This window comes from Neocloeon triangulifer, unplaced genomic scaffold, assembly GCF_031216515.1.
Source record: "Neocloeon triangulifer isolate White Clay Creek 2 clone unplaced genomic scaffold, ASM3121651v1 ptg000014l, whole genome shotgun sequence".
In the NCBI taxonomy this organism is placed as follows: domain Eukaryota; kingdom Metazoa; phylum Arthropoda; class Insecta; order Ephemeroptera; family Baetidae; genus Neocloeon; species Neocloeon triangulifer.
The window spans coordinates 23060779-23082587 of record NW_026775556.1 but is presented as its reverse complement, the minus strand read 5'-3'; the positions used below and the strand labels follow the sequence as shown (position 1 = coordinate 23082587).

General features: G+C 35.4%; 2 protein-coding genes across 4 annotated transcripts; one reads left to right on the top strand and one right to left on the bottom strand.

The window, feature by feature from the left end:
* Nucleotides 1-6588: 6588 nt before the first annotated feature.
* LOC132202071 (phosphatidylserine decarboxylase proenzyme, mitochondrial) lies at nt 6589-16294 on the bottom strand. Of its 2 annotated transcripts, XM_059628767.1 has the most exons (7): nt 16074-16294; nt 15758-15975; nt 13002-13084; nt 9332-9720; nt 8255-8354; nt 8024-8199; nt 6589-7293 (listed from the first exon to the last, which is right to left on the bottom strand). In XM_059628767.1, exons 2-7 carry the CDS (start codon nt 15784-15786, stop codon nt 6862-6864), a joined length of 1209 nt encoding a protein of 402 aa, XP_059484750.1. In that variant the 5' UTR covers nt 15787-15975; nt 16074-16294; the 3' UTR covers nt 6589-6861. The 2 variants fall into 2 exon arrangements, with proteins under 2 accessions (XP_059484750.1, XP_059484749.1); XM_059628766.1 differs by lacking the exons at nt 15758-15975; nt 16074-16294 and having other exon boundaries at nt 13002-13192.
* A 273-nt stretch (nt 16295-16567) lies between these two features.
* LOC132202070 (anoctamin-1) lies at nt 16568-21803 on the top strand. Of its 2 annotated transcripts, XM_059628764.1 has the most exons (15): nt 16568-16780; nt 16860-17117; nt 17499-17567; nt 18048-18208; nt 18392-18560; nt 18617-18869; nt 18925-19068; nt 19169-19377; nt 19434-19772; nt 19826-19983; nt 20036-20184; nt 20238-20485; nt 20544-20761; nt 20817-21008; nt 21124-21803. In XM_059628764.1, the coding sequence occupies exons 1-15, from the start codon at nt 16664-16666 to the stop codon at nt 21188-21190; spliced, it is 2751 nt and encodes a 916-aa protein (XP_059484747.1). In that variant the 5' UTR covers nt 16568-16663; the 3' UTR covers nt 21191-21803. The 2 variants fall into 2 exon arrangements, with proteins under 2 accessions (XP_059484747.1, XP_059484748.1); XM_059628765.1 differs by lacking the exon at nt 17499-17567 and having other exon boundaries at nt 16569-16780; nt 21124-21802.
* Nucleotides 21804-21809: the final 6 nt, after the last annotated feature.

Here is a 21809-nt window from a genome sequence, read left to right as displayed (position 1 = left end):
CAAGAAGAAAAGGTATGGACCTTTGCGATCAAAATACACACAGACCAAATACGTATTGCGGGTTATGGTAGTCAGGAATCATCTCAGGAAATGCTGAGAAAGGCACTGGATCAATTTAGCTGATTTTGATATATTGACTTGGCACAAACTCGAAAACAAAAATTTTAAGATGACCACACAAGAAGAAAAGGTATAGACCTTTGCGATCAAAATACACACAGACCAAATACGTATTGCGGGTAATGGTAGTCAGGAATCATCTCAGGAAATGCTGAGAAAGGCACTGGATCAATTTAGCTGATTTTTATATATTGACTTGGTACAAAATCGAAAACAAAAATTTTAAGATGACCACACAAGAAGAAAAGGTATGGACCTTTGCGATCAAAATACACACAGACCAAATACGTATTGCGGGTTATGGTAGTCAGGAATCATTTCAGGAAATGCTGAGAAAGGCACTGGATCAATTTAGCTGATTTTGATATATTGACTTGGCACAAACTCGAAAACAAAAATTTTAAGATGACCACACAAGAAGAAAAGGTATGGACCTTTGCGATCAAAATACACACAGACCAAATACGTATTGCGGGTTATGGTAGTCAGGAATCATCTCAGGAAATGCTGAGAAAGGCACTGGATCAATTTAGCTGATTTTGATATATTGACTTGGCACAAACTCGAAAACAAAAATTTTACAATGACCTCACAAGAAGAAAAGGTGGGGACCTTTGCGATCAAAATACACACAGACCAAATACGCATTGCAGGTTATGGTAGTCAAGAATCATCTCAGGAGATGCTGAGAAAGGCACTGGATCAATATAGCCGCAATATATATTGACTTAGCGCAAACTCAAAATTAAAAATTTGTGTTCAACTTTATTTCAAAAATTCAAGTTTGCAAACCGTTAACTTAAAATTAATTAAAACATAGTTTTTTTGTATAATTATAACTAAAAAAAGCCTTGTTTAGCAAAACTGCGTATTTTTTGTAACAAATGTAGAAGATAAAAATAAGTTATATGTATTTATGCCGTCCGAAAAATTGCATTATAAATTCATTCACGGGATTTATTACAGGCGGCGCAGCTTGGCTTATTAGTAATGATTTGTATGCCTTGGAGTAAAACGCGCATATTAAATAGTTTAACCCCCAGTTGCCCCCAAGGCCGGCCGGCGCACGATCGCGCTCTTGATGTGTATTTATTTATTTACTCTTTCGCAGGGCTGGTTGCATAGCGAGGCAGGAGCAGCTTATTTGTTTGAAAGCAGCTTTATGTTTGAAGAGAAATGCTATTCCAAACACACACATCGCATGTAAAAGGGCGAATCAAGACGACGACGTAACACGATCCATCGGTAGTTTGACTGAATTGTTGACAGGAAAAAACTGAACACCCCGATTCATCAGCTTTTTTCTAACAAAAGAGCCAACCAAATCAATAGTCAAATGCGGATTGTTCGATGTTTAATTTTATAATTATGTTTTGATATTATATTAAGACCATTCTCGTTTTCCTTATACAATTATAGGCTCAAATTTTAGTTAAAAAATCTCTTGTAAATACCAGAAAAATATTCTAAAAAAAATCAAGATATTTTAAAATTCTAAAAGAAATACTTCGACTTAATGGAATTTTTTTATAATATTGGGAAGCAATTGCCTTTGTTACAGATTAATAAACACAATTTTCAACTAAAATTTTGGATGGCATTATTTTTCTCAGAAACAACTGCAAATTATAATTAATAATAATAAGTCAATCTATTCTTTGACATCGGTAATATCTAACAAAATTTTACAATGCAGTATCAATATAATTTAATTTAAAATTCCAATCGAAAAAAAATTGTAAAAAAAAATCGCGACTCGTTCGCCAGAGGTGCTGCTTTTACTTCATAATATTTTTTTTTAAATTCATATTTGACTCATTAATTTGTGAAGATAAACAACAATATCAAAATAAATGTTTCAAGATGGTTTTTTTTCGTTTGAAATGTCATTTAAGTAATTTTTAGAGTAAATTTTAGTACCAGAATGAACAATTTACAAAGCTCCATTTCCCGAATAAATTTTGAAGTGAACAAAACAAAATGAAAAAGACTTTCCACCACTCTAGGGATTATCATTACTGGTGTTCCAACTGGTGTCTGGATGCATACGTGGTCGGGGAGCAAATTAGCCGCTCGGGACTGGTGGAAGGACGCCTCTGCGCTTATTCTGCATCTTTTATCGTGTTTTCTATTTTTAAAACAAAAGCTATCACACTCTCGCCTCGGCAGCGGCGGCAAAACAACACAGAGCGACTGCTGCTCTTGATGTTCTTGCGGAGTGACTTTGAGTTGAAAAGACTGTTGTGTGTGCTCATGTTTTATATTTGGTTTACACGATGGCAGAAATAAATATAGTAGAGCCTTTTGATTTTTTCTAGCGAAATCCACGATCTGATTTGGGAGAATAAACAAAGAGAGCTTATAAAATTCAAATAAATTACCACAAATTGTTTACAAAGAGACAAAGTCTTGTAGTTCAATGCAGATTTTATAAGTATTTAAATTTTGTAAATTTTTAGTTAGCTGTATAAAAAATTTTGAACTTATAGTAATAACAAAATAATAGTTAATTCTTAATTTAATTTAAAAAATTTCAAATACCGGAAATATAACTGTTATCATTTTTCAGTATCAAAGATATTTTATTTTTCTGTGTAAATTTATGTAAATCATTGACTTAACTTTTAATTCCAAGCTCTAGATTTTCTAAATTTACACCTCAGTTTGCTTTCTATTTTTATCAAAATAATTATAATTATTATTATTTGCTGAACTACATTTTTTGTGTTTCCCCTCTGTTTAGACGTTAACCACTAAATAAATGGGATTTTTAAAATTGATGATAATCTTGTCAGAAAAGCCTAGAAGCAAATTGCCATAATTTACGCGTAATTGGCTCAGAAACAGGAGGCGAAATGCAAAATGATCATATAAGTTGTAGCCACAGCGGCACGCAGCCTTTAGCGGGCGTCACGCAGGTTGCATACCTAAAAGGCGTTTCATTACTAAATTTCGCTGGCTCTTTTAATTTTGCGAAAGAGCTTTTAGTCAATATATCTTTAAAAATTACGCGAATGCACAACAGTAATAGATAAAAATTCACAAACTTTTTTTGTATTAAATTCGCTTAGAGTAAGATTTATTTTACTTTTTAGCAAATGCACGCTTTAAAAACGTTATTTCTGCTCTCATTACTTTTTTTATCATTTACAATTACTTTTTTATTTTTTCGCAGTTAACAGCAATTTTTATTTTCCTTTTCAATGTCTCGTCAGACAGAAACAAGGACGAGAATAAAACAAAGGCCGTGTTGAGTAGAAATTAATTAGATTTTTATTTTGCATTGCTCTTTCTCATTCGGTTTTTTTTATTACGACCATAAACCCTGGTTATTGGGGGTTGCACACACAGTACCATCGCGGCACCTCGTAAAATTTACACTTTTATTATTATGAGGTCGTTAAAAATGACTCTGGTCTTGCTATTGAAATGCAAAATTGATTTTAAATCTAAAGGCCAAATTCATGACAGCGTGTGCGATAATTTGAGTGGAAAAAGAAGCCCCGACTGGTTCTGACGTGCACATTATTCATGCGGGAGCCTTAACAAGGGTGAAAAACATGAAAGCAGGCTTTTATTTGCAAATTCTCTAGGGCGATAATTTTTGCTCGGCCTTTGTTCTTGCGCTATTTGTGACGTTGGTTGCATAACGCGCGGGCTAATTTGCTCTCTTTCGCAGGGCCCGAAACCCACATAAGTGCCGCTGCTTGGACAAACAATCCGACGTCTGGAAAGTCAAACGAGCGGCGGAAGAATGGATTTGGTGGAGGGGAAAATTGAATTTGATAACGATGAAATTCGCGTATATGCGGGAAAGAGTTTGATAAAGAAAGGAGACGACCCACATGGAGATGTCTCTGACCGTTGACCAAAAATTGTTATTTATATTTATAAACGCGTGCGATTCATATATCATCCTCGTCTTATCTGCAAAGGTCAAAACCGGGTTGCTTCCTGATTGGCCAATTTATTATGTAAGGCTTGATATCTCAACATCACACCACCACCCATTGCGAAATCATATTTCACTCGCATATTTGTTTTGAAATAATGTTTTATGCCAACTCGTCGTCAAATTATATATATATGATATATATGCAAAAAAGTCAAATAATTTGTTGTGGTTTAGAAGGGTTGTTATTTAAATTGCATTCATTGTTTATCATTTACGTGTCTATTTAAATCATTATGCTTCAATAACTAATTTGAAATTAAACTGTCACATAAAGCGGGTTTATCCAATGTTTCTACCCTAAAAGATTCAATTATTGAAAAATTGTGGTACTACAGCTATCAAGTCTAATAAATAAAACAATGAACCCAGAATTTAAAACAATTGTAGACAGGATCTTAAAAACTTAAGAAAATGCAGAATATTCACAAATTTATATTATTTGGCTTTTAAATGACTAATCAAGCAATGATTGAATTTTTCCTATCAGAAAAATTAAAAATTTTAATTAAAAACAGAGACTCTATCTTTGTTCAAAGAAAAATAATTTTTTTACTCAAACTGATGGAAATTTCAATAAATTTCTTGCTAATATTCTATTTTTAAGTGAGAAAAATGCATAAAATTTTTTTCCGAACTTTCAAAATTTAAATTTTATTTAAATTAGATGATCTTTTAATTCATTCTCATACAATAGGGTTGCAGACCATGACCTGTTTTGTTTTTCAACGAGGACAAAAAGTCAGATTTTACTCCATGCAGATCTCCTTGAGTGCCCAGCTCACTTCTCTGAAATGAGCTTGTCAATCATTAATTAGCAAACAACACTGTGACTATTTACTCTATTTAATTAATTTTTTATTTAAAGGATTTATAAATTTTGGAAAAAAAATTATCTATAAAAAAGTCCAATTTTAAATTATTCATTTTGTATTGCCTGCATTTGCTTTTTGAATGAATCCATTATATAAATTTTTTTCAATTTTATTTTCAGAAAATTCGACAATATCAGAAAGTTATTAGAATTATATTTAATTTCAGATTATATTGAGTAGCCTATAGCAATCTAAAATTTTTGGCGTTTTGCATTATTTATTTGGTCTTCATCTAGTCACATAAAAAATTAAATTATTCATGAAATTCAAATGAAACTCATAATCAGTGCCATTTATGGAAATGAAAATTGCACTGCCGGGAGAGCCGCCGCTGCGCAGAGCAAACTTTATGAATAAAGTATCTTCTCCCCATTGCCCAAAGTGTGCTGTGTCTGGCCATGGCGCTTTAGACGCAATTTGAGTTTCGAGTTGCGGAGAGACTCGGATTGAACTTTGCACATATTCACGTAGCTCTGGTGGTTTGTTCTCGGTTTCTCTGCAGCAAATTTAACTGCATGCAATCAATAACGCGAGCAAGCAAGGGCAGGTTTTCGAGCAGTTGCGTGCTTTATTATTTTATTTCGTTTTGGCACGTGCTTTTAGTTAGCGCGAGACCATTGTGTGTGGTGCGCGGTCGTGGGAAGAAAATTCATAAATGAAAGACGATTGCTAGTTGGATTAAAACCGTACAATGTTTTTTATTATACTCCATTGTGATTTGTGATCGAATGACACGGTATATATATTTATAATTAATAAATACACAGCTATTCGATAAATATTATCATTTAAATAAAACTCTCGACTATTTCTCACAAAATCGCCCTGGAGATTAACAGTTAAAGGGTTGCCTCCAGAAGCGATCAATGAAATCACTTGTTTCCTTCAGCTTTTTCGTTGGCTATTTCTCGAAACAAAATCCTTATTCGTAAGGAAATTTTCAAGTCCAAGCACATCAAAATCGTAGTTGATTGATATGATTATTTGGATACATCCAGATTTAAAATAAGAAAAGCTGCCATTTAATTTAATTCGCTTGTGACTGAGGGAAATAATAATTACGCACAATCCAACGTCGTTTTGATGAGAACTCATCTGAGAATGACTAAAAGTTTAAGTTTATAAAAAATAAAAACTTAATCGCTTCGTACAAAATAAAAAAGTAGCCATTCGCTGCGTTTTGGAGGAGAGAGCTATTGGCAAAGAGACAATTGCGTAAGAATTAAGAAAAACATGAAATTTTTATGTAAAAAGGCAACCAACAAGGCAGCCATATTTATCAATTCTATCGGCGATTTATCTAATTGTAATTGACACAGTAACAGCATTATTGCAGATTCAACAACATTGAAAAATTACCTAGCTGCTGATACTCAAGTAAGGATTGTGCACTTCGTTTTAGAATTTCACTAAATTTAAATTCTATTAATCTGCTTTCTGGATATTATAATATATTTAAACACAAATTAAATAATCAATAAAAAGCAGTAATCAAACTAATATTATCCTCAAAAATATTTTTTAATTCAGTAAATTTGATTGATAAACAACCTCATCTTCAGTCATTTGTTAATTTTATTAAAAAAAAATCATTTTCAAATGGCCCAGTGGTTTCAAAAACAAAAAATAAATAAACGAAGGTTTAATAAAAAACAATCTTTAATGTATCAGTTCAATGTTCAATTCACTTGAGGAATAACGTGTTATGAAATAGGACCGTCAGGTCCATCTGGCGTTTCGAAGCGACTCTCTGCCAAAAGCCCTCTCCGAACGGAACGTCCGTCGTGCAGCCGGTCAGACGCCCGACAGTGGCGCTGACACGCGACTGGTGTTTCAAGAGGGAGAGGTCGTGTGGTTGTTTAATCGGACTACGCAATCTAAGTCGGGGGCAGGAACGGATCTGGTGTTGTGCTCTCAGTCAGTTTTGGGGCCATCGGGGGTGACCTTTGCCGCGTCCGGGTCACACAGACTCATCGGTTGGCCGACGAGGATGCGCTCGCCGATGCCCGGCCGCAGGTGGAAATCTTCGGGCGCCTCGAACAGCAACACCACCGTCGAGCCGAGTTTGAACTCGCCAAAGAGCTGCCCCTTGGCCATGGGCACGCCTTCCTGTGTCGGCCCCAAGTACGTGTCCTTGTGACGCTGCTGGTGACGCGGCCAGCGAGGCTGGTTCGTCCGCAGTTCCTCGTCGCAGTACACGCGAATTGAGCCCACGTTGGTCGCGCCCACTGCGGTGAGCGAGAAAAAGCCGTGCTTCCACGAACCGACGTACACCGCTCGCTCGTTCAGACTAAACAGGTCCGGAATGAGACGAGCCACCATAGGATTCACGCTCAGTAATTCACCCTGGAGATAAAACAACAAAATTCAATTTAACACACAGTTATTTTAAATTCAAAAAATAATAGTAATATCAATTGTAAATTCGAGTCTAGAAATTTTTTGCATGCAAACAGTGGAATCTGCAATTAAATATTTAAGCCCATGAAATTGTATTGTCAACACTGTCATATTATTCTCTTTGGCCAACTATATTAAGGTGAAATTTATGGAATTTATTTAAACTTCCTATAATTTTATTATGGCAAAGTTTGTGCAAAAAAATTATTTCAGGATTCATTTTCACAACAAATATTGTTAGTATTCAAAATTCAGTTTTTTTCTTTTCGATCGAGTCTCAATTTAAATTTATCAACTCTTGCCATATAAATCAATTTTTATTAAAATTACTTCAATGTCTGATAAAATATTGAAAAAACTTATATGACAACCAACAGTTTTTGTTACAAAATCGATGGAGAATTTCATTAACACCAGCATTTCAATTCAATCATATGACCATCTTGTAAGGTTAAATATCACTTGAGCATAAGCGGATGTCACAAAAAATTTACTCGGTTTATGCAATTTGCCACATAGGCAAACCTTATAAGTGGTTAGTGCAACACATTTCACCGAATCGCGTGATACTGCAGTAATTTATCACAAATGCTCTAGATAGATTCTCAAACATAATAGCTCCGGTTTACAACTTTTTTTTTGTTTCTTGATCTTTGTTTGAACAGTTTTAACGTACCTGAAAGTGTCTACGGAAATTGACGCGCCACTCGGCCGGCGAGTGGAAGCGGTGGTAGTCGCCTGGCGCGAGATAAATGACGCACTGGTAAAGTCGAGTGCCTCTTTCGTTGTGCAAAAGTCTGCGTGCCAGTGTCGGTCGACCCCACTGCGTCTCGCTCATCCAGTTCGGCTCGCCTGAGTGACACACAAATTGATGAGAGCAATTCAAAGTTTGCAATTTGAGAGTTACCGAGAAAAGCTTCGAGGGAATAAGTGACTCCTTTGACTTGCTCCACCCTGGAGCCTGTAACTGGTCCCACTTGCAACACTCGACCGTCAGCTGGCGAAACCTGAGAACAAGAAGGATAAAATTATTGTGGTTTTAAAATATGGAGAAAGGTGAAAAATTAAAAATGGTTGTTTAAATAGAAACAAGAGTTTAACAGAAAAGAGGGATTATCTCAGAGTAAATTATTAATATTGAAATAATAATTAAAAAAATTATATTTTTTTAAATTAATTTAATGAATTAAAATTTTGTACAAGAAAAGTTTCTATTTAATCATTATTGAACAATTTTCTAATTATTTTAATTAATTTGATTGAAATTTTGTGGTAGAATTTAGAAAGGGTTGATTGTTGGTTGATAGTGATTTGAATTTCAAGTCAGCTTTTCCTTGATGGGTTTTGTGAGTTGTTTATTGCTTTTTCTTAAAAAATAAACAACTCACAAAACCCATCAAGGAAAAGCCGACTTTAAATTCAAATCACAAAAATTTAATTGACAATATTATACAAAATTCAGAGCCTTAACAATCTTACTAAAAGATGCTAAATTGCAAGTTTTTAAGCTTATTTTAAATTTCTACTAGTTAAATTGTTCTATTTTCCTGATTACTGAGAGCTCAACATTATAAAAATTAAATATTAAAAATTTAAAATAAAATTAAGAAATTACAAATAAAAAAATAATAAATTTATTGAGAATGAGGCATAAATAAAGAAGTTCTCAATCAATAGAGACCGACAAGTAAAATTTTGATTGAAAAAGACTTAATGCACAACCGATCACATAATGATGAGATAACATGAACAATCTGGTAATTTTTGATAGTGGACTATCGTCAAAATATCTATCTTTGGCTAGAGGTCACACGGAAATTCGCGATCCTTTTTGTTATATAAGATTAACAACATCAAAAGTTTGAGATACGCGGTGCCAAAACGGTCAACGTGTCATTTGCGGTGACAAGTGCGAGGTCGAGTGACCTCTGGCCGTTGACCCCGGCTTGATTTTCTCACGACCGCTGCTGATTTAGAGACTCACCAGCAAATCGTTGCAATTGATGGGCCTGGCGCCGTGTTTGAGGCTGCGGCCGAAAAACTGGCCCAGACTCGAGTAGGCCGCCAGGTTGGGTTCTTCGGCTTCGTTCAGGTCGCACCCGAAGGCGGTCGCGTACCAGGAGAAAAGGTGCGGCCGCGCGAACTTGGGCACCTCCTTTTCCATGGCCCAGCCCCAGACCCGCGAAAGGGCCCGCAGGGGCATCAGCCGGTAGCACGTGATCTCCCAGTCCTTGGCGTGCTCTTCCTCCTTCTCGAGGCGCTGACGAATGTGGCGCCACTGCAGCACGGCCAAAAGCACAAAACCTACCCCAAGGGGCAGCCGCAGGTAGCGCAAGTTCTGCGTCGATCGCCATCCCTGCTCGCCTTTCGACGCTACAAACAGAAAAATCGGAAATTTATGCATAAATATAAAAGATAATTTCTTGAATTTTTTCAATATAATATAATTATTGAATCTAAACTGTTTTTTTTTTAGATTAATATTTTGTCAGTTTCATTAAAATTGGACACTGAAACCAGGTTTACAGGTTTTATATACATGTATGATTATTATTATGATTGTTTATGTTTCCAAATTATCATCAAAATTTACATTCAAAGAAACATGTTTGCTGGACTTGAATTATTATTAAAAAGATCACAGATTTTACTGAAACTTCAGAGACTAAAGCAACTCCATTTGAAAATTAAATATTTATGAAGAGTTATTAGGAAAAAGATGCAGTTTATAGTTCAATGTGTAGATCTTTCTTTAATATTTTAAAATAAATTAATTTAAAAATTGCTGCTTTTTCATAAGTAAAATCTTAATTTTGAAACATCCTGATTGAAATTCAGCCCAGAATTTAAAGGAGTTTTATAAAAATATTTCAGTTTAAAACAATTATTACTTTAAAATTAATTTGGAGATGAAAAAAATTCCCTCCCATTCTAGTTTTAATATTTTTATAACGAATTAATTAAACTGATTAGCCTTCACGAAAAACGTAAGACGCGTTGACCGATAATAACGCGAGACACAATGGTCGCTTGGTCGGCAATTTTCAACGGTCTCCACCCGGATTTAATCGGCGCAGACACACATTCGTTAATCAGGACCGTCTACGAGCATATTTAAAAAGAGTTTGGCGAATTCAATGAGGAGAGCAGCTCCAGATTGAATTTGCCACTTATCACTGACAATGCACGCGTGTATTGGACGGAACACGCAGCTGAAGGGTCGATAATCTACATCAGGCGACTATAGCTCACTTTGTTTCACTTGGAGTTTAGACTCTTGTCGCGTCAAATCGCGCGAGAAATAGCCTTCCTTGAATATTAAATGCGAACTGCAAAGTTAGCTACGATTAAAAGTGTTGGAAGAATAAATAAAATCCGAAAATTTACGGTGGTTAAATAAACTAAATATTTCATTATTTGTATGCTGCATATTTTTCTATAGCTAAAAATTTTTAAAAATAACTTTAATAAGAAAATGAGTTTAAATTTATGGAATTAAAAAATTAATATAATCAATTTTCTGGGCCACAATTGTTGCAATATTTTGTCTAGTCCCTTTAAATGATGTCCATAATTTTTTTAATTGACAATTATTTCACTTATAACTCTTTTCAAGAGCATTTTTAGCATAAGAAATCCCGAAATTTTCTTTCACTACCAATAAGTCTTCTTTCTGGAAACATTGCTAGTCATGCGTCGTCTGCGAGCAGCCTTAAAACTTTTCGCAACAAAAGCCCTGTTATCGACAACTCGACACTCTAAGCTTCCTCTCTCCTCGCAGCAAAAATAAGCGATTTGCCGTCATTCATCCTTAAAGTTATGCAACGCACGCGACTTCCGAGACGAGATTTTGCCTAACTCGGTATTTCCCCGCCAAGAGCAGAGATTTGGTTCTGAGCGAAAAGTGAAAAATTACAATTTTTATTTTCCGATGCTTTTCCCATTATCTTCACAATTTTTCCTCACATACTGTCAATAACAAAAGCTGAATTTTTTACTCACTTTTGAGCAGGACAAAATAAAGGTTGCCTGATGAGATATTAAAAATTAAACTGACTGCGGAGTTGATTATTCAAATGAGTGGCGGCTGAATAAATTTCAATTAGAAAAATGTGTCCGTCCGACAACAATGGTTGCTTAACAAATTTATACATCGCGTGATTACGAGGCACACTTTGCAAATGCACTCGTGTAATGTAATAGAAAAAAAATACATACACACGCGAAAAGCTTTTAGCTGCATAAAGGACGAGCAAGGTAAAAACTGCGATAATGTACGCGTGTTTTTATTTACTTTATTAATATTTTCTGAGTGAATATTACGTGAACACGTGGCACGACGCGCTCTTCGCTATTATTATTTGCGGGACCAGAAGCTAATAGGATCAAAAACTAACAATCACGCCACGGGGACAACGCATGCGAATCGCATTTGCTGCGGCCGCCTTATTAGATAAAACGAGCGAGCAGTGAGGCCCGACAGTATTTTCTATCAGCCAACCAACCACTGCGACCAACATGAGCGTTAAGTTTTCGCAAAACTGAAGTAAATATCCCAAGCGTGGTCAGTGCAGCGATAAGAAGAAATTAAAATATTGATGAGTGTTGAGGAAAATTGTAATTAAGCCAAGGTTTCTCACAATCATACATTATTTTTTTTTTTTTCAAAATTAAAGAAAGAATAAAAAAAAAACAGAATAAATGTTTTAAACTATTTTTTCAAATTTGTTTATTTTATCAATTATACAAAGGATATTTCATTGGAATAATAAATTATTTTTCATATTTAATTTTAAATCTAATTTTGAAAATATACAATTTTATATTATTATATTTTAATTATTCTTGAATAGCTCTTGCCAGTGCGATTTATTTTTAACCAAAATAATTGTTAAAAAGTGAATAACTTAACAGAAAAATGGATAATGTTATTAATATTCATGTTAACTTCCATTAACTTAATTTTAAAAAAAATCTCTTATAAATTATTATTTAATTTCCATTAATTAGACAATACAAATTCTCAATAATTTTTTGCTAACCTTGCAAATATTATTTTATTTCTTCAGAAACTGGTCACAGAGTGGCATTTTTATTTTATTAAGAAAATTTGATTTTTACATTTATGAATAATAATGTAAGTTTTGTAGTTATTTTTATGTGTGATTTGAATTTACAATAAAATATAATATGTAATTTTATTATTTTTCGAAATAAATAAACTTTTATCATTATTTACCAAACCGAATTTTTTAATCCAAATTGGAGAACTTGAATAAGATAATTTTAAATTGGTAATGTATTTCTCAACCATAACTTTAAATTGATTTTTATGAATTGGTCTGAAGAAAAATAAATCAAATTTTTAAATATTAAATTTCATTTGCGTTTAATAGCATCAAACTCAGATAAGAAAATATTATAGTATTTTGTCTATTTCTCCACTTATAATTGGAACTAATTTAACAGATCTCTTTTGTACTAACTAATTTTTTTTTTTAATTTTTAGGAGTTTTATATGATCTTTACATTTTGAAGGGGGAAAACAAAACTATTAAGTTAGAAATACAATAATTCTTCTTTTGAAACAAACTTTGCATATTATAAATTGTAAATTACTATACGAAAAATGAGTACAAAAAAATTAGACTTACATTTCGCAGAGGCGTGCCTGAGGAAGGCGACCCTGGGGGGCTGGAGGAGCAGGGCGGGCTGGAGGCCGGCGCACCGGAGGCCGCTGCAACGAGAGGCGTGCGAGTTAGGCGCGTGCGAAGGCGCGGACACGGCGGCGGCCAGAAGGCACAGCAGCAGCCACTGGAGGCACATGGCGCAAAGAACCCGCGCCGGCCGCCGCGCCAACTCCTGACCCTCCGAACCAACACCCCCACGTGACCGCACCACGTGACCCTGACGACCGCGACCCCTGCTGGACACGTCCGGCCACATTCGCTAATTCGCATAAGTGGATCCCGACCGCGTGACCGGCCGTGCAACCGCGACGCCAATCCTCGTCATTGGCCGACGAGTGGGGAAAAAAATAGTTAAAAAACTCCCCCGTCACGTCAGGGGGTGTAAATTTTCCTCCTTCCGGTTGGCGTGCGATTGTCAAGGTCAATTTGCATTTAGCACATTTTTTAGGTCTCAAAAAATTGAGGATTCAATTAAAAATTTCTCAACGGTGAAAGGAAATGAAGAAAAAAAGGAACTTCAATATTTACAATAGCTGATATATTAGTCTAAAAGATTCATAATAAAAACTTTTATTATAAAAAATTAATGTTTGCAAAAAGTAAAAAGTATTTAAGAAGTTTTATGCAGTTTTTAGGTAAATTTATGAAAGTGGAAAGAATTCAAAGGAAGCTCTGTGTTAATTGTTGAGGAATAATTTGAATTAAGGAGCAAGATGAAAATTGTTTAATTGTAACATAATCAAACTTCATTTTACCTTGCAATTATTATTATTATTGATAGTCAGTGATTGCTTATCTGTGATTAATAAATATTTCATACAATTTAAATATCTGCATTTATTAATTATTAAGGTTAGAATGAATCAAATAATAATATAAACAACCATTTTTGGTTACCACCACAATGCCACAGAAAGGACCATAAATGCTTTATTGAAATGAAACTGTCAAAGTACATCGTGGTTGAAAAGTATTAATATAAAAATAATAAATAACAATTTGCAAATATGATTTCCAGTTTAACCTCTTTTGAGCAACAACTTTTGTAAAAATATAACAAATATAACTTTAAAATAAAATAAATAATAATAAATAAATAATGTTTTTAATTTAAAATATAAATACTTAAAAATATAATTAAACAAATAAAAAATGCAAGAAAGGAATTAATGAAAATCATTTGTATATTTCATTTTATTGCCGCTCATGGAGATTTTTGTCTTATTTGGTCTGATTATGACCAAAGGTCAGGATATTTAGGCCAGGGGGCGATTAAATTATTTATATTTAAAACTTTTAATCAAATATTGAACTTTTGAGCGGATTTTTTTATAATGTTTTCCAAACTAATAAAAAAATGTAAAAAATTGAATATTCTTTAACAAGGAATGTTCTCCATGCATCTGAATAAATTTACTACTCAATTCTCATTAATACTATTAATTCATTTTTTTAATTATTTTACATAGCGCGATGTGCGTTTTTAGTTAAAAGTTAAAAAGTCGTTCCTTGAGCAAAGTGCATGAAAGATTTAGAAGCGAATTCCGGCAGACTTTTAATTAACGAGCACGGCAAACATGCTAGAGCCGTCAAAAGGAAAAGTTCTTCTTTGCTACTGCGCCACAGAATAATCCGTTCTTTCAGCAAACTGGCGGTCGCAAACCACAGGCGTTTTAAAATGAAAAAGAAAAGATCTAGAAAAAAGTGACCTAATTTTATATAAAAATGAAAACAACAAGAAACGTAATAGTTTTTATTTTCAAATAAATAAATTAATAACTTTGAAAATTACAGTGAAAATTTCCGTACTTTTTTATAGAAAATAATAATTTAAATTTATGAAGATTTTAAATTAATTTTTAATTCCAGAATAACTATTTCATAATTAAAATTTGAGGCCATGAAAGTTTCAAATCTTTCTGATATTTAAAACCCAAAACAAAATACTAATATACAATAAATTTAATAAACAAATAATCTCTAAATCTATTGATTTTTGTGTTCAATTTCCACTTACTCCGGTGACAAGTGTATGGAACACGACAAACTCCAATTTACAATGGTCATAATAAAATATCCTTGTTGAGTTTTGTCATGCCAACGAGAAAATGAAACATAAAATTTATACTGCCGTGTGCTGCTCGGAAAATTATCTTCCGTGTAATTTTAGTGTAGCTAAAAAATACGCCCTTGACGAAAGCCGGGGCAAAGAAAGGAGGCAATCGTTAGACACTTCTTGTATTACAAGCAATCTAGTAGAAAGCTTTCGGATAAAGAAGAACCTTTGGGACATACATACAAGAGAGACCAAAAATAATGATCAATCACAAACGCCTGACAGCTCAGCATTGGCGCGATTTTTTATTAGTAAAATTCAAAAATATTTTTAAATATTCTAGAATTTAATAGACTTTAAAATACGCAGTGCATTTTTTTTTAATAATTTGCAAAAAAAAAATTGAAATCTTTCAGAATTAAATTAGAAATTTTGTTTTTGTTCAACAAAAATTATTATAATCTCTTCTTGCAAGTGGAGTCCCCCCCTTGAAATCCCACAAGTGCCAAAATCTGCATGGGCAAAGGTCGTAAAAATTGTTATCACGACGTCACGCTCGGCCGGACTCTCGCGTGGTTCTATCGATTTTCCGCACAGCACGGAAACGCAAATTGTCGTTTTTCCAGGAACCAAAATCAGTTTTTCTGAGACAAAAATTTTATACCCGTGGATGCCGAGCAGTCTGAAAGCCATCGTCCCTCGCGTCCAGCTGCGCCCAGTGACGTCACAGACTGCCCATAACCTGCTGTCCGGTTGGTTCCTTCCTATCTCGTGCCAGCCGTGCCGACCTTCTGCCTGGACTTGTCCCAACTCGTGTTTTCGCAACACAGCTGATTTTTTATTAGCTTCGATGTGGTGTGCGGAAAGGAGCTTGATATTTGTCTGTGAACAATATGCAAATTGTTTGTTTATTTTTTGTAAATTTGATAATAATCACTCTTTTTTAATTTTTTTTTAATCTTTGAAGTTTTTATACGTACGTGATTGTGTAACGGATTATTTTGGAGGTAGCATGCTGAAGTTTGGTGCTCACTCGTTTCTGTACAACCCACTGTTTATCGTGACCAAATTATTTTCGCAAATTTCACACAAAGGTTTCACGCAATTGGATAATTAGCATTTAAATTGCTCCTATATGTTATCAAGAACATTATTTGCATATAGCCAAGTGGGGTGCACTTTGCTAATTGCGATTTTATCCAACTTCACTTTTTTAAACAGCTGAACATTCGTGGATCCGCCTTAGATGGCGCAACATGCAACTTTCATTAAAAATAACCGCGGATACCGGTTTTCTCAAATTCTCAAAAATATTTTGCTTATTTGGCGATACCAAGCTTCAATTTATAGAAAATTTTTATTTTATATCCAAATAAAACTTATATTTGATCAAATTATAAAATTTTCAATCTATATTTCATATTTATTGCGGATTCCTTGCTGAAAGTAAACCGGTATTTCAATATCAGAAAAATCAATCGGTTTGCTACCGAGATCAGCGGGAGGTCGAAGAAAGGAAAGGGCTGGCCCCGGGCAGGGAAATTGTTGTAGGACGTGCTGGACACGTGCGATGGAGGATGACGAGTCCTTCCTGGACACGAAGAGAGTGTCCACGTCGGTGTACCACAGCACTGATGACTTTGACGAGGTGGAACTTCAGGAGCGACGGCCACGAAGAGTTATTCGGGTAAATAAACGGAGAGAAAAATATTCGACCCTGACTCACTTTTTCCTCGAATTGGTGCTCATCGACCGAAACTTTGCAGGAGCAGTCGCTGTTCTTCCAAGATGGACACCGTTCAGTGGATTTTGTCCTCGCGTGGGACATTAGGATGCCCACGGCTGTCACCGACACAGCCGAACATCGAAGGTTTTTCTTCGAAGAGCAGCTCGGACAGGAACTGGAGCTCGAGACCGAGGAGGCTGAGGAAGGATCTGCCCTCACCTTTGTGAAGATCCACGTCCCGCTGGACGTTCTAAAGAAATACGCGGAAATTCTTAAACTGCGAGTGCCAATGAAAGAGGTAATTTATTTTTTTAATTTAAAAATTTGAAATATTTTAAAATTTGTTTTGATAAAAGAAAGGGGTTTTGAGTCTTTTTTGTGATTTTTATTTAAATATTTGCACAGATGGAGAAGATTTTTCAAATATTTATTCTATAAACAAAAACGGTGCACAAGGTCACTATCTAGTAATAATATTTACAATCTTCTGATTTTGAACGTTTGCCAAAATTTTGAGCTTTGCTGTCGAATATCACGAATTGGCTGCATGGTAATTTAGGCTTAATTTTTCTTCAGTTTCTGGGTAATTTTATTTGCATTGATTGATATTTATTTATTTGATCATTCTGATAAATTTTATAATAATTCATAATGCTCATCTGATTAAATTTATAATCAGGAGGGAAAAATTCGAAGTGGCAGCAAACGAAATCTGCTGCTCAGAACGACCAAGTACATTTCGCAGAAGGTAAACTAGCTCTCTAAGCGGCTAAATGAGATAGGCATGCAGTAAATAAAAAAATTTCACGCAGCGGTAGTGAAGTCGCATGAATAATACGCCCGTTCGTGTGTTTACCTATTACTGTCGGCTTGCTTAGCTTCAGGCGCTCTTAATTTATTTTGAGCCTGGCATGTAGTTTGACACACTCTTGCTATCATTTCTTGAAACAAAAATATTATAAAGTATATTTGAATAAATCCTGCTTGCTTATTCCCTTATGCTTGTGCTTAGCAAAAGTTCCAAAATGTCGAAATGTATTTTTCTTTCAATCCTGTCGATAGCAAATATTTGGCAGGATTGGAAATTTTATTTTTTTTGTTTTCATCAATATCAAAAATTTTTAGAAGGTGGATAATTATTAGGCTAACGGTTATACATTTTATCACTTTTTATACTTCTTGTTTTTGCTATTTGACTTCAACTATTGTAATATAAATTTACCTATAGATACCAGCGTTCCAAGATGTGCATGACAAGACTCATTCGCTCATGGACAGTGTCCAGACGGCTGTGGACAGGCTGCTCGGTTACATATACGTAGATTCCAAACACTTTCCCCAAAAGAGCCATCGTTTCACCGCAGTCTACTCTAGATCTAAAGAATACCTGTAAGCTATCATTAGTTCAGAACAAAATACCTTGCAGTGCTCAATATCCAATATTTTGAAAAGATATTTTTTTTAAGAAAATTAAAAAAAAAAACTTTATTTTTAACTAAAATTACTTAATTTTAGTTCATAATATAGAATTATTACATGATCAGAAATAATATTTCTTTTTGAATGCTGCAGGTTCGACACGAATGCCTCTGACTTTTTCAGCGCAGCTATTCGTTCTCGCATTGTTGACTTTATTTTAGACAGAACCTATTACGAGGACAAATCACTAGATCCGAACGCCCTTGGCATCAACAGGTTGATCACTGAGGGCGTCTACAGCGCTGCTTACCCTTTGCACGATGTGAGAAAAACAATTTTTTTTTTTCAATTTTTGCATGATTTATTTTAATCTTGAAGGGTGACCTGAAAACCCCTGGCAGCCAGCGCTACCTCCTTTACCATGAGTGGGCCTCAGTCAAGCGCTGTCTACGTTACCAACCCCTCGACTATGTCAAGGACTACTTTGGGGTTAAAATTGGTCTCTACTTTGCCTGGCTGGGATTCTACACGCACATGCTGTTGCCAGCCTCGGTTGTCGGACTGATCTGCTTCGCCTATTCATGGGTGACTTTACCACTAAACAAACCTACCCAAGACATCTGCAATCCAGGTGAGTTTTAAATCCTAAAAGCTTCATATTGACTTGTTTAAAAATCAATTCAAAGGCAATGAATCTGTGTGGATGTGTCCGTTGTGTGACCACTGGTGCGACTACTGGGACCTGCGCGAGACTTGCTTCCATGCCAAAGTCACATACCTCTTTGATAATCCGTCAACTGTCTTCTTTGCCATCTTCATGTCCTTCTGGGGTAAGTTTGGTATTATTAATAATAAATAAACAAATAACAATCTTTAATTATTATTGTTGTTTATTTTTCTACAAATTTTAAAAATAAATCTCTCTTTCAGGAGCTACTTTCTTGGAGTTGTGGAAAAGGTACTCAGCCGAAATCACGCACCGTTGGGATCTGACCAGTTTTGACATCAATGAGGAGCACCCTAGGCCGCAGTACCTGATGCGAGTTGTCCGCCTTTCTAAGACGAAGACTAGAAAAAACTCTATTACCATGGAAGAGGAACCTCACGTGCCATTCTGGAGCCTTAGATTTCCAGCTACTGTAATTTGAATTAGAACAATTTTAAAATTAAATCACTATTTCAATTTCCCATTCAGGTGTTCAGTTTTTCGGTTGTGCTTCTTTTGATCCTGTTGGCGTTGGCGGCAGTTCTCGGTGTTGTCCTCTACCGAGTGTCCGTACTGGCAGCTTGGCACAGCCTGAAGGCCCAAGTGGAAACAAGCTCGGTCATTCTGATCACCTCGGTCACGGCTGCATGCATCAATTTATGCTGCATTGTCATCTTCAACTGGTTTTACATGTGGTTGGCAGAGAAGTTGACCGAGATGGAATTACTCAGGACACAGACCGAGTTCGACGATTCGCTCACCCTTAAAATTTACCTCCTGCAGTTCGTCAACTACTACGCTTCTATTTTCTACATAGCTTTCTTCAAGGTTTCACTACGGCTTTGAGAAATAATTTTGTAAATTAACATTTACATTTGCAGGGAAAATTTGTGGGCCGACCTGGCGATTACAACAGAGTTCTCGACTACAGGCAAGAGGAGTGTGGTCCTGGTGGCTGTTTAATGGAACTTTGCATTCAGCTGTCAATCATCATGGTTGGCAAGCAAGCCGTCAACACTTTGCTCGAAATGCTCTACCCGTAATATTTTCAATTAAAAAGAAAAGGCAGCTAAAAAAATTAATTTTGGCAGGTTGTACTACAAATGGGTGAACACAATCAAAGTAAAGACAGGGATTTCGGACAGCCAGAAAGAGTTGAAGAAACCCCTTCAGTGGTGCAAAGATTACAAGCTGGTGGAGTGGGGGCCGAGCAGTCTCTTTGACGAATATTTGGAAATGGGTATTTTGGATTATAGTCAACCCAATTTGGTTTTTACAAAAACTTTTTCTCAGTTTTGCAGTATGGATTTGTGACCATCTTTGTGGCAGCTTTTCCTTTAGCGCCATTCTTTGCCCTGCTAAACAACATTTTGGAAATGAGGTTGGACGCCCAAAAACTGCTGAAGTTCTACCGGCGACCTGTGACTCAGCGTGTGCGTGACATTGGCGTCTGGTACAGGATTTTGGACTCGATCGGAAAACTCTCAGTCATAACAAATGCATTCATTATTGCTTTCACCACGGAATTTATTCCCAGACTGGTAATGTTTAATAATAAGCAGCAAAGCCTTTCAAAATTTTGTTGGAAATTTTCTTCAGGTTTACAAATATGCAGTGAGTTCAAATCAATCGTTGGAAGGCTATCTAGACTTTTCACTGGCGTCCTTCAACGTCACCGACTTTGAAGATGGTTCTCGTCCTCAAATGCGAGGCACCGAGCACGTTGAGGTTTGCCGCTACCCTGATTTCAGAATGGCACACACCCACGAAAACAAGTACTCCAAGACAGACCTCTATTGGCACATTATGGCTGCAAGGTAAATTAACAAATAGATTAATCCTTGGATGAAATTTTTATTGTTGAATCTGCAGGTTTGCTTTTGTGGTCGTATTTGAAAACGTCGTGGCCCTGGTGATGATTCTGGTGCGGTGGTGCATTCCTGACGTGCCACGCACCCTTCGAGCGCAGATCAGAAGGGAGGCTTATCTCACCAACGAGATGATCATCGCCAAAGAAGCTGAAAGGGCGCGAGGAGATAAGCCGAGCCCATCCCGCTCTTCACGGTAAGACCTTTTTAATTAAGTTCATTCCTACATAAGAAATCAAATTTAAACTGATATTAGATTAATCAAAAGAAATTATTTATTGGTTGAACTGAAATTTAAAATTTTTGAGCAGGTCCACAAACAGCTTGCCGGATGGCTTGCGCTCGAGACAAACTTTGAACGGTCCAGTTGCGGTCTAATTACTACCCCAGCCTTTTCTGATTTGTAATCTCATTAAATTAACCACGTTCATCAAACATTTTTCTAAAAATTTATATATTCGGATGTTACGATACATTATATTTGTACTTTGCAACATCTATATGTAAGTGTTCAGGATATGACAGATCTGACTCGTCCGTCTAGTCGAGAGCTGCCAGACAGCTCCTCTACTGTTATTTTTGTGATAATTATTCACGTGTCGCACAATTATAACCAATCGCACACATACCCCGCCTTATATTGATACCATTCATTAGATGTTATTATGGTCATTCGAGAATTTTGCCAAATAATCTCATTGTTATTTATTGGTGTTCCTTCAATTTGACTGCTACGAGGAGCGGCTTCTGATTTTTATTTAAAACATTTTTACTGTTTTCGATGTTTTTAACTGAATATAATGTCATGGCAACTTTTTGGCATCTTTTTTCGCTTTATGCATGCTTAAAATGTGCTCGATCTGGAGCATTTTGAAAAAATGAAATATTTTATATTATATTGCAGTTAATTAAGAAATCTCAAATTATATAATTGCATTGAATAAATTTCAAAATGTATACTGAAATTATTTTTTCTCCTAGAGAATAAAAATATGTG